Raw genomic sequence first — 13,072 nt, 5'->3', positions numbered from 1 at the left:
TTCCGATTTCCTGTTCCACCCAGAAGAGGTAAAAGACAAGAGAGGACAAGAGAGACTCAAACATGGCGTCCTACATAGCACCGGGATTGAGTTGAGGAGAGGAACAGATTTGTCTCTGGTGCTTTTTTAGTGAGGATGTCACTAAAACAAACAAATTGAGGAAGAATACTAGAGTATAGATTTCACAGATTGTTGTTCTCAGTTGTCAGGAAGTTCAGGTTCAATTCTGTTAAACCAAAGCCATAACGAAGACTCGGAAGAAACAGAGTTGGGTTTCTAAATAAATTTATTTACAGCTGGACTACAAACAATCCACAAGCCACCGAGTCGCTCATGAGAGCTGTATCACTATGAACCGATACGACAATGAGACAAGATCACGCTTTAAAATACTCGCTCGTAAGAAAAACAAACATTTAACGGCGCCGATGTTTATAAAATGAGCTTTGGATAAGAAAAAAAATAGAAAGAGAGAGTCTCGGAGTCCGTCTCTGTGTCTCTGCGGTGTGTATCAGAGAGGAGTGGTGGGCGTGGTGGGGACGGTGACCGGATGCAGGCCCAGGTCCAGGGTCGGAGTTTCCTCGGGTTCTGGTGGACTCCGTTTAGACGCCTCGATCTTTTCCACCAGCTGTGTGTAGAGCTCTTTTACCGGCTCACTGCTCTGTGGATGTAAAATACAGACGAGAATTACTACGACGATGTGAAAAGGCCCTATTCGGATGCTGTTACTGTATCGCACACCACTTAGACATGATGCACTAGGAATTAAAGGAACCACTTGAGAGCTGTGATGCTGATTGTTGAGAAACAGGAAGATGTTCAATCTAAACAACTAGCTTATAGTGGACTAGATAAACATGGTGAACAGAGATGAGTTTATAGAGAGCCTTGTCTCATCCACCTTCACCCACGCCGGTCCCAGACAATAAAATGCTGTGTGTTCTTGGAGTTATGCCGTCTGTATCTGAGTGTGATTGTTCCTGATGCCCCCGCAGCACTGGTCTCACTACATTCTATCCAACCCCAGTGCAGCTGCGTTCATCACAGACATGCATAGAGAATACAACAACTTTTTTATTATTATTATTATTATTATTTTGGTGCTACTAAAGTGTCTCAGCTCTTCATCGTCATCGGCTTAAACCCACGTGACGTGTGGGTTACTTAGCTTCCCGAACCAGAGTATGAGCCGCGTTCACGTTTTCACGAATTGCAGCACCAGCTCCTACATGCAGCCTCGGGTTCGGTACCTGCTCTCCCTGCTCCACATTCACAGTCCTAATTTTTCATACTCCATTTCAGCATAAACTGTCCCACTGCTCTCAGTGGAGTGATTCCCAACACCAAGCCTATTTTTGTCTATATAAGGTGTCCTACTGGTGTTTATAACACAAGCAGACGGATACACAAAGTACTTCGCTTTACAGGAAAGGAAGGCAGAAAACAAAAAGCTTCACACGTGAATGATCCGACCTCCACGTTCAAAAGCATAAACCGAGAAAGGATGATCACTCAGAAAAGGGTGTCATCTAGTGGCTTCAGAAGCCAGAAAATAGATATCGTACCATGTTCATTGAATGTCTTTGTCGTGTCTCACTCCACAGTGGGGCTTAATATGAAGCTCATATGACAGTCTGGGGTTTAAGAATTTGTATTTTATATTTCATAAGTATTTCTATTTTTTATCTAACCTACTATTTTCATAGAAAAGTTAAAAATGGTTACCCCCCCCACACACAAATGTTTCTATATTCAAGGTAAATGTTGATATCGAACCCATTTCTGCTCTCTGAGACGCTCCATCTAAAAAGCTGCTCAAATTTGAAGGTGTTTATCTTCAACCACTAAAATTCGGTGTAAGGTGATCCAACAGAGGGGAAAACACACACTGAAAGCCAACTGACTCATTTTATATCAGACTCACAGCCTGAAAATCATCCATTTGTTTATACTGGTTGAAGATAAGATGATGAGTCGATTCCCATTCTCCTGGCCAGCGTACTTTTTTTTTTATATACAGCATATATAAAAAAGGGTTTTAATGTTGTACCTGTTTGGGTGGTTCAAGTGTCTTCATCAATGCTTCCAGGGAAGAGGAGTGCACTTTCTGGTGAAGATGGTTCAACAAGCGCAGCGCATGTCGATGCACATTCTCCTTGCTGTAAAAAATAAATAAATAAATAAATAAAGAGAAGAAATTATTCAGAAGAAGGCAGTAATAATTAAAATGTTTCATTCAAATAAGAGAAAATAGTGCTTTACATTACAGCGGTATTACCCTTGGTGTTTCCTGAACCCACATCCTAACTACTAGGAAACCAGAAATTTGTAAATAAATAAATAAATAAAATAAAATAAATAAATAAATAATCGACTCTTAGATGCGTCACAGTTCTCTACATCTATTTATCAAGAAAACGTTTTTATTGTATTTTTGCTTTTCTATAGGCTCTATCATTCTTTATCATGCTTTTCATTCCAGATAAAATGTTTAAGTTTCAGAGGTTAAATTCCTTCCTAAAATAAAAAAAAATGATAGCTAGCTTACAAATGTATATAATCCCAGAGAGATAATAATGATAGGGGGTTATACAAAAATTATAAAGGCATACGTTTATGTTTTTGATATACAGTAATATGGTTATATTTTAGATGCATTGCTGTGAAAGAAAGAAAGAAAGAAAGAAAGAAAGAAAGAACCTTGGAATAAATTCCCAAAGTTACTACATGGATATTCTGCTTTAGAATACTTAGAATAGTTTACAAAAAAGGAATAAAAACCCACAAGATTTTTTAAAAAATGTTGGCTATCAGAATGAACAATATCAGGACGTGAAAGGAATTGATCAACAAAGCCCCAAGTCTGAATCTTATTCCAACACCTAATATATAAAATAACCGATGTGATACAGGAAAGTCTGCTACATCGTCATCCAGATGAAGATTATATAGATAAGATTATTATGAAGATCTGAATCAGTGAAGGCTGAAATGAGTCATGACATTAAGTCAATGGCTATAAATGTGTAAAGGAAGTAAGGGGGTATGAGTGTAAAGCCCCCGGCTCCTTCTCTAGAACACTGACCTGGATGAGGACGTGAGGAGGAAATTGTCGAAAACGGACGTGCAGAACTCCTCAGTGCCGAACTCATCAGAGAGAAGGGTCAGATGGCCGGTAAGGAGATGAAGGAAAATGTCTCCGAATGCCATGTCGTTGTACGTCTCCACTGCAGGGACACACACAGGTATACTAAATACAAGCGTATATTAAAAATACTGCCACTAGAGGGCATCACAGTAGTGGTTTCACAGCAAGGCTGCAGAGATTCACACTGAGTGAACGTGCATGAACGTTTCTTTATTCTCTGAAGCATTTCCGTCCGGCACCTACATGAGTTCATATCAATTTCTTTTCCTTTTTATTTCTTTACTTCCCTATTCTCCTTGAGTCTTTCAGTTTCATTGAAGGTGTGGTTTCTGAGTCTATAACTCCCAGTAAAGGAGGTGTGGTCTCCGAGTCTGTCGGTCACAATGGAGGAGGTGTGGCTTCTGAGTTGGTCAGTCTAAGTGAAGGAGGCATGGCCTTTCAAACTGTCAGGCTGAGGGAAGGAGATGTGGCCTCTGTATCTGTCAGTCTAAGAGAAGGAGGTGTGGCCTTTGAGTTTGTCAGTCTAATTGAAGGAGGTGTGGCCTCTGAATCTATCGGTCACAGTGAAGGAGATGTGGTCTCCAAGTCTGTCAGTCTAACTGAAGGAGGTGTGGCACTGAATCTGTCAGTCTAAGTAAAGAAGGCATTGCCTCTGAGTCAATCAGTCTAACTGATGGTGGTGTGGCCTTTAAATCTGTCAGTCTAATTGAAGGTGGCATTGCCTCTGAGTGTCAGTCAAAGTGAAGGAGGCATGGCTTCTGAGTCTGTCAGTCCTAGTGAAAGAGGTGTGGCCTCTGAATCTGTCAATCTATGTGAAGGAGGCATGACCTCCAAGTTGGTCAGTCTAATTGAAGGAGGTGTGGCCTCCGAGTCTGTCTGTTAGTCTAATTGAAAAGGTGTGGCCTCAGATTCTGTCTGTCGGTCTAAGTGAAGGAGGTGTGGCCTCTGCGTCTGTGTGTCAGTCTAAGTGAAGGAGGTGTGGCCTTTGAGCTCGTCATTCTAAGTGAAGGAGGTGTGGCCTTTGAGTCGGTCAGTCTATGTGAAGGAGGCATGTGTGGCCTCTGAGTTCGTCAGTCTAAGTGAAGGAGGTTTGGCCTCTGAATCCGTCAGTCCCCATGAAAGAGGTGTGGTCTTTGAGTGTCGATCTAAGTGAAGGAGGTGTGGCCTCTGAAATTTCTATTACTATAGTAATAATGAGGGTGAGCTCACACTATCCTTCTCTAATATATAGTAATTTAATATACTTATTTACTTACTTAATTACTTACCTAATGAAGGGAGTAACCTCTGCAGAGCGTTCTTATTCCTTTGCTTAGCAATATGGAGTACATAATACAGACCCATCTCACATGCAACTCTGTTTTCCTGCAGATATCTAATTACAAAAAACACCAAATAAATACATTACTGTGTACTAGATGTGTAAAGCGTATGTGATTAATAAGAGTGTGTGTAAATACCTGGTAAAAGTGTCAGGCAATGTGTTGGGGTAGGTGAGGGAGCTCTTCTCTTCACTGGGGAGTTTCTGTTCTACAGTAAAGGTGTAATCGTCCACCACTATCGACATCATGGCCGGGAGGAAACGTGTAACAACCTCCAGTTCCTAACGGCAGCACCAAACAACATCGTTTACTCGTAAATAACAACACTCATCACTTAAAAAGCTCACGGTGACAGCGCTGGCTCTTAATCTTAACAAATCTGCCTGGTGAGAGATGAGAAAATCAGCAAAAAGCCAGCGACTTTATTAAAAATGAGCTTGGTTATGAATCAGTGAAGAGAAGAAAAACTGATGGTTTTATTCCTGATTAAAAGGAGCTCAATACGTCACCATACAAAACACTGCATTGAACAATAACTAAACTAAAAAGGTTTTGTTGTTTACTTGTGCATATTGATGAATGATTTACATTCAGTGAAACCAAATCCTAAAGAAAGACAAAAAGCTTACAGAGCCTAAAGGTCTGAAAATACTAAAGGGTTAATAATGTTACATGAAGAACAGATAAAGCTCTTACCAGCCGTGGCTCTTTGAAAACCTGGCTGTCAATCATGTCCCAGGCTCCCTGACCGAGACACAGCATCCTGAGGAGCAGCAGCAGGTCTGGACTGTCCTGTTCATACACAAAACACTGATCTTATACTCTGACACCGAACTTATCTCATAACTGACCGTCTATTACAGTTTTTAATCACAGAAGCACATTTACTAGATAACTATAGATCAACGCATCCTTATATATCTTGGTTCTTATGTAAGCTTCTCAAAAAGACATAATCCTGTTTAAAGTGGCTCATTCTTCAATTATTTCTGTTTTATTATGACTGGATCCCTTATTAACCACCTGCCCTCATAAATAAATAAATAAAAGCTGCTCTGAGCTTTTGCGATACATGTGATGGAACATTCTAGATGCTTACCAACAAGACTATATTTAACCTTGTACTGAAACCGGCTGTTCGCTGTAGTTATCCAGTCAGGTTTGTTCACACCACAAATATGCAAATAAGAGGGTTTAAAAATATACAGTGTGAAACGTTAGATTATTAATCCTCAGGTTTAATTGCCGTGTGAAACGTCAAACTTTATAACACAGGGTTCTGTTTACCCGCGGTGTCCAATGACCCACGGAATTATGTCAAGGGTGAAAAGCCCTTCATAAGCATTATACACAGACCAGGCATAACATTATGACCACCTGCCTGATATTGTGTTGGTCCCTCTTTTGCTGTCCTGACCCGTCCTGCACTGTGTATTCTGACCCCTTTCTATCAGAAACAGCATTAACTTCTTCAGCAATTTGAGCAACAGTAGCTCGTCTGTTGGATCGGATCACACGGGCCAGCCTTCTCTCCCCACGTGCATCAATGAGCCTTGGCCCATCAATGATCCTGTCGCCGGTTCACCACTGTTCCTTCCTTGGACCACTTTTGATAGATACTGACCACTGCAGACCGGGAACACCCCACAAGAGCTGCAGTTTTGGAGATGCTCTGATCCAGTGGTCTAGCCATCACAATATGGTCCTTTGCCAAACTCGCTCAAATCCTTACGCTTGTCCATTTTTCCTGCTTCTAACATCAACTTTGAGGACAAAATGTTCACTTGCTGCCTAATATATCCCACCCACTAACAGGTGCCATGATGAGGAGAATCTTACTCACTTCACATCTCAGTGGTCATAATGTTATGCCTGATCAGTGTAAGCATACAATAACAAAAAATCCACCAGCATAATGCTGCTTATTCTCTGATCAGGAGCTCTTACTCTGGGCAAGGCGTCCTGGCTGAGCAGCTCCTGCAGGTTCCTCACTGTGCTCAAGACGAGTGTGTTACTGGCAAACGGGTCACACAGGATCATCGAGAGGTCCCTGTGAGAGACAGTCACACACCGAATGAGCACGGCGCTGTAAATCTTTATGTGTACATTAACCTCGAGCTGCTCCGTTTCTTGTTTAGCTTTAAGTTAAAGGGTAATACCCGAGGACTTGCTCCTGGCCTTTCTTCATACTGTCCAAGAAACCCTGCAGCTCTCGGGCTCGTTTGGCATCGACAAACTTTTCCCTGATGCAGGCGTCCAGGCACCAGGTGAACTGGAATAAAACAAACATTTACTTTACATGTATTGTTTTGAGACCTACTATATAAACTGCTTAGCTTAGCATCAGTCATGAAATGTAGTATAAACAATCGTTTTTATTTTAGTAATAATGAGTAGCATTTTTGTTTTTGGCCTGAGATGGATGTGCAACTCGAACCACAAGTCTCAGAGACATAAATCATGATCAGTGGGTTGTATTTTCTCCATTTGTCCAAGGAAACGTCATAAGCTAGATCCACCTGATGATGGCGCTTTAGTGCTGCTTTTTAGATTTTGTCACACCACAAAAAATCTAACTTTAACTTCACCTTTTTATTGTCCCTTCTGGGGGCAACTTGTTTTGCAGATACACAGAACTGTAAATACACCAATTATGCATAAAACATATAATATCTAGCCAACAACAACTCCTCAAGGATTATTTACTTCCTTCAACTCCAGTACTATAGTAGACTAAATCTTGGACAAAGTAATAATACAACCAGAGGAACACTGGATAATTTTGTATGTATCAGTTGCTAACTAGCAATATTTGCCAAAGAGGATATCAGTTCCTCACTTTGTGACAGGGATCGACGGAGCAGATCTCACTGACGTCCAGATCGTGCAGGGACATGAGCAGCTCAGCACGCAGGGTGCAGTAGTGCACGTTTCGGGTGCGCAGGAAAAGCGTCCTGAGGAACTGCAGCACCATGTCGTAGAGTTTAACGTTCTTCCCGATCATCTGCGTGAGCTTCTGCACAACCTGTTACACGCACGGGACACGTTTTCTAATTACACTCTAATTTTATTAAGAGATTAAAAACATGCCTGAGGTTAATGAGCGTGGAGGCGCTCACCTCTCCCTGACGCCTGGTTTTGGGAGAAGGACTGAAAAAGTTATGCAGGATGGAGAGATCGCTGCTGAACAGAGCTGCCTCTTTCTCCACGATGTACTGCTTGAGCAAAGGAGAGACTTCATCGCCAAACAGAGCCTGGTTATCCTGCCAGATCTGTCTCTTCACTTCCACCGCACAGACTTTATACAGCTCCTTATCGGCCATCACCTGCTTCAGCTTCTTCTCCGGGACCTGCGCATAAACACCAAATGAGACGAAAGTAGAATCATCATTAACAGCAGCGAACTGAACACCTTTAGCTCATCTCTCACCTTTGGTAGGTGTTTCATAACCTGCATGACGACCGGCTGAATGGACAGCATCTTGACCAGCGGGAAGCTCTTCTCCAGAAGTTCCTCCAACTTGTGGTATCTATATCGGATTGGATTAAATATATCGTAAAGGAAGAACCACGGAATATCACGTCGTCACAGACTCGGGTGTCTGTCTCTTACCTGTCCTCGTCTTTGCCTTCGGCGATGAAAGCCACTCGCTCCATGAGCTTGTCCCGGAGCTCGTCAAACACAGACTGGTGAAACTCCAGCCGAGGAGTGCCGTGAAGATCGAGGAAGGGAAGCGCAGACTGCAGCGTCGGCAACAATATGCCGTTCTCCATCTACACATAACAACATCTGCTGCTGTGGTGAAGTAGAACCTTGCATAATGAGTTTTATTCTCCTGAGGGAAATGCCGTGGCTTTAATGTTAGAAAAAGTTTTTTTTTATATATATTATATTACGTATTTATAGAGTTTCTATAGTTGCAGTGAGATCTGGTCATAACCTTTGGATACTTTAAATCAGAGACCACATGCGCTGTGGATTTCCTGTGAAATACAAGTGATTAAACATCTGCATACATCTTCAATCAGCTTGAGTTACGCTTCATAGGATTCATTACCAGAAACATTCATAACATTTGTCAGAGAAAAAAAGGATTTATTTTCTGTCCAGTATCACATTTCATGACTGTTCTCGCTCATATGAGTTTCAAATAATCCTATGACGTCCTTCTATTAAGGTCTTTAATCCAGGACTCACAGAATGCTGAGATCTTGAGAGAAAAATATGAGACCTTTAGTCTCAGTCACTACATCCGCTGCCCATGAGCAAATCATGAGACCACTGATCTCAGCTAATAATACTTAAGACATAATAATGTTTTATTTTTCTCCTGCAACCACAACATTTTACCGTGAATTCTTTTTACACAGTCAAAACTGTCTTTAAAAAGCTTTGTATGTGGGTATTTTGGGCTGTTTTAGCCAGATCTGGCAACCCGGCACGTCGCTAACAATATACAGACAGCTAAAGTGATAAAGTAACCAACAAACCCACTAATTTCACATTCTAGCTTACTTCAAAAATATGAATTAAGGACATTTTTTGTTTTTTTTTTATATCGTCTTGACGTTCTTAATAATTAGTACTCCGCATAGTTTAATGATATAAAATGACGTTTAAAGGCGCAATAATTTTTACTTATGTCTATTATGCATTATCCCCGCCCATATCCGCGGAGCCACGCCTCCTCAGCGTGTTTATATACGATAAAGGGGCGGGGCATAAACAAATAAGCTTTCCGGACCAGAATACATTTTTATAAACGTGCTTAATCCACTACTATTTGTATTTATTTATTTATTTAGCATCTTCTATATCTATATATCTTACAAGTTATTTATACATGTAAGAAATTAGACCATGTAAGCACTTTTAATGTGCCCCGTTTGAATTCAGATCACGATCATGCACCACACCTCAAACGCAAGCTTTTGTTGAGTTATAAAAAATAATATTATTTATAGCGAAAATAAAAAGATACCACAGTCTTCCCAAACGAACCTAGCATGCCCATCACCGTTACCTGAAACTGATCGATAGCTTTCAGAGGCTCTGTGCAGTTCGTCAAAGTTTCCTTCAGATCTTCGCCATTAGATATCCCGAGCTCAGACAACCCGGCAAACATCTTGGTTTAAGAGTGTAGCTCTACTGTCCTGCAGTAATTATTAAAACTACACACTGATACGAGTCGAAAACTGTAATAAAATGGAAAACAGCGCTCGCTAGACGTGTATTATTTAGAGCGCTGCTTTTTACACACTTCCTGAGCGCGCGGAATAATCGAGGCCGGGTAGCACCGACTACGCCATATCAAAGGTTCCGTCTGAGAAAGGTTCCCACGTACAACAGCGCACGCCGTGTAAATTCCATCCATCCATCCATCCATCCATCTTTTATACACGCTTTATTCCTAATTAGGGTCACGGGGATCTGCTGGAGCCTATCCCAGCACATATTGGGCAAAAGGCAGGGGTACACCCTGGATAGGTCACCAGTCCATCACAGGGCCACACATATACACAAACAACCACACACACTCACTCCTATGGGCAATTTAGAATCACCAATCAACCTAATGTACATGTTTTTGGACTGTGGGAGGAAACCGGAGTACCCGGAGTAAACCCACGCAGGCACGGGGAGAACATGCAAACTCCACACAGAAAGGCCCCCTGCCTGTTCGAACCCAGGACCTTCTTGCTGTCAGGCAACAGTGCACTAAGCCACCATACTAAATTCCATTATAAAGAATCACATAATTAAATCGTACACACACACATGTAGAAAACACAGGTTTTTATTCACATACAAAGGGAAGGAATTCAAATTCATTTTGTAATCCTTTAAAAAAAAAATCCAAAACCTTTTTTCGTCATAGCTCAGTGTATAAAACGCATAAGCATACAATATAAAAAATTATTCTAGCATGATAACATTTTATTTAAAAACAAATTTTTCAAACTAAATTTTTACCAAAAGTTGCTACATAAAATTGTTACTTAAAATAACCCTGAATGTATTTATTAGAACAGCCAAAATAAAAAAAACTAAATAGTTTTCTTTAAAATATATATATATATTCCTTAGTTTTTTCCTACAGCTGAAACTGAAACTGATCATTTCTGCTAAATTGTCTAACCTATAGAAGTACCAGTGTATATTTCTTGTTCACGTCATCTGACCTACTAATATCAAGATCTCACAAATAGCCCTTTGCTTTTTTCAGTGCATAAAAACAAATTTTTTTTTGAACAGACATGATTACAGCATACTGTTACTTTCTTTCTTCTTGCAGCACATGGTCATTATTAGAAACACGGCTGCTAGGATGAGCAGGAATGTGAAGAGGAACACGAGCATGCTCCAGGCTCCTGGACAAATAGCCTTTCTCAGGGATACGCTCTCAGACGGCAGGAGGCTGCTGAGGTTCAAGATGTAACCAAGAGCCCAACCAATGGAGGTGTCTCCTGCCTAGAAACACAGCACACACCGAGATATGAGAACCCATTGGAAATACACTATATTGCCAAACGTTTTGGGACGCTCATCCATATCATCGAATTCAGGTGTTGTTTTTCAGGGGTTGGGCTTGGAACCCCTAGTTCCAGTGAAATGGTGACCTCAACCCGATAGAACACCTTTGGGATGAATTAGAGCGGAGACTGTGAGCCAGGCCAAAACTAAGACGTCTGCCTTTACATGCACATGAATGTAATATGGAGTTGTCCCGCCCTTTGTAACTATAACAGCTTCAACTCTTCTGGGAAGGCTTTCCACGAGGTTTAGGAGTGTGTTTATGGGAATTTTTGACCATTCCTCTAGAAGCGCATTTGTGAGGTCAGACACTGATGTTGGACGAGAAGGTCTGGCTCACAGTCTCCGCTCTAATTCATCCCAAAGGTGTTCTATCAGGTTGAGGTCAGGACTCAAGTTCCTCCACACCAAACTCACTCATCCATGTCTTTATGGTCCTTGCTTTGTGCACTGGTGTGCAGTCATGTTGGAACAGGAAGGGGTCATCCCCAAACTGTTCCCACAAAGTTGGGGGCATAAAATTGTCCAGAATGTCTCGGTATGATGAAGCATTAATCGTTCCTTTCACTGGAACTAAGGAGCCCGAGCCCAACCCTTGAATTCAATGATTTGGAGGGGTGTCCCAAAACTTTTGCCAACATAGTGTATCTGCTGAGCGTTGTACATTATCAGATTAGCGTGTGGTGTCACTGTGTGGCGCTATTTCACAACAATTCACTCAGACTCATACACGTGCACTCAGAGCTTACCTTCTTCTGGAAGGAGATGCGGGGGAAGGAGGTCTGATCAAACCCGTAGCCTTCCAGAAGGAGCACCTGCATGAAGACGGAGGCTGAGCAGTAGTCCTGCAGTCGGTTTTTCTGATCTGGAACTTTGTGCAGCATCTTTAATAGGGAAATAGTGCAGAAATAAAGGAACATTTAAAACCAATGCAAACTAAAGCAGCATACCGTAAGAGAGAAATAAATAAATAAATACAACTTCCGAGATCGTATTTTGCTTGTAGTGATATAATATATACAGTATATATTGTAGCGCGAAATAGTTTGCTTTATCTATTATCGTCATGATGGGAAATGAAAACCATGCCCTTCATGCATGAGAAGCTCAAACAGAAGCATTTATAATGTAGCACCACTGCTTCCCATGCTATGATTTTTGTCATGAGCTCAGGAATTGACATTTATGATAAAGCAAAAAAACACTGAATCTTTTTTTAAAAAAAAAATGTGACCTACGTTGAACAAAAGAAAAATATTTGCATGACATTTGCACGTATTTTTCTAGGCGGGTGGATATGTAAATACTCAGTAAGTTGTACTACATCACAATATTTACTAGAACTTCTGTACTACTACTACTGTGCCTTATTATTAAAGTACCTCTATACCAAATGTACACATATACTGTATCCTATATTTAGCGTAAACTAAACTTCAGCTCGAGTTCCTTTACGATTCTGAGAAAGGTGAATGTGAAATATGTAGATAGATGTCTCAGAATAGCAAGGGATAGAATTAGCACAGCTGCCTCGAACCTCCTGGAAGCTCATGTTGCAGACGTTGATGGCGGCTTCTTCAAGGAGCTTGGGGGAAGTGACGGTGATGCCTGTGGCCTGCTGCAGGAAAGAGTAAATGTAGTAGAAAGCAGAAAATGCCTGCGAGAGAGAAAGAGAGAGAGAGAGAGAGAGAGAAGACATAGATAAGAGACGGAAGATGGTTTCTGGCTGAAAATATGTAAACTGATTATCTACAAAATAAAATTCCACGCATTTTTCCATGCTAGCAAGTCTTTCTAGCAAGCTCTAAAGTTCGCATCGTCTTCAATAGTTCATTCATTTCAATGTAAATATGTATACAAATTTATTTATTTTTATTTAAGGTTCAAACAGTATCAGCAGGGTTCATTGAACCAACAAAATGATTCAGCTCTAATAATCTAAGCTCTAAATATGGTCACAGAGATAGAGATATTCAGAAACACCAGTATCATCAGTGGAAATTCTGGTATTAAAGAATCACCGAAATAAAGACATGATCCTTATAAGAACCCCAAAAGGATTCACGA

General features: G+C 41.0%; 2 protein-coding genes across 2 annotated transcripts in view; both read right to left on the bottom strand.

The window, feature by feature from the left end:
- Positions 1-268: 268 nt before the first annotated feature.
- nelfb (negative elongation factor complex member B) lies at positions 269-9,757 on the bottom strand. Its single transcript, XM_058375640.1, has 13 exons — positions 9,495-9,757; positions 8,084-8,244; positions 7,901-8,000; positions 7,590-7,820; positions 7,310-7,495; positions 6,630-6,742; positions 6,418-6,520; positions 5,167-5,262; positions 4,609-4,751; positions 4,417-4,523; positions 3,086-3,227; positions 2,051-2,159; positions 269-661 (listed from the first exon to the last, which is right to left on the bottom strand). The coding sequence occupies exons 1-13, from the start codon at positions 9,594-9,596 to the stop codon at positions 512-514; spliced, it is 1,743 nt and encodes a 580-aa protein (XP_058231623.1). The 5' UTR covers positions 9,597-9,757; the 3' UTR covers positions 269-511.
- A 768-nt stretch (positions 9,758-10,525) lies between these two features.
- The window catches only part of LOC131343711 (ectonucleoside triphosphate diphosphohydrolase 2-like), a 14,598-nt gene continuing 12,051 nt past the window's right edge, over positions 10,526-13,072 (bottom strand). Inside the window, exons 7-9 of the mRNA XM_058375590.1 lie at positions 12,543-12,662; positions 11,755-11,889; positions 10,526-10,942 (exon numbers count right to left, since the gene is read on the bottom strand). Of these exons, the coding sequence (XP_058231573.1) occupies positions 10,733-10,942; positions 11,755-11,889; positions 12,543-12,662 (465 nt within the window). The 3' untranslated portion in view covers positions 10,526-10,732. The remainder of the gene's footprint in view (positions 10,943-11,754; positions 11,890-12,542; positions 12,663-13,072) is intronic.

This window comes from Hemibagrus wyckioides, linkage group LG22 (assembly GCF_019097595.1).
Source record: "Hemibagrus wyckioides isolate EC202008001 linkage group LG22, SWU_Hwy_1.0, whole genome shotgun sequence".
Lineage (NCBI taxonomy): Eukaryota > Metazoa > Chordata > Actinopteri > Siluriformes > Bagridae > Hemibagrus > Hemibagrus wyckioides.
The sequence above is the reverse complement of the archived record's forward strand: the minus strand, read 5'-3'. Positions and strand labels throughout refer to the sequence as shown.

Bases quoted from the DNA above. Each gene is read 5' to 3' on its own strand.
- nelfb (XM_058375640.1), bottom strand. From the start codon at position 9,596: ATGTTTGCCGGGTTGTCTGAGCTCGGGATATCTAATGGCGAAGATCTG. The intron at 7,496-7,589 runs GTGAGCGCCTCC...TGCGTGTAACAG, and splicing joins AAACCAGGCGTCAGGGAGAG to GTTGTGCAGAAGCTCACGCA. The intron at 2,160-3,085 runs GTCAGTGTTCTA...TATTTTTTACAG, and splicing joins CTCCTCACGTCCTCATCCAG to CAAGGAGAATGTGCATCGAC.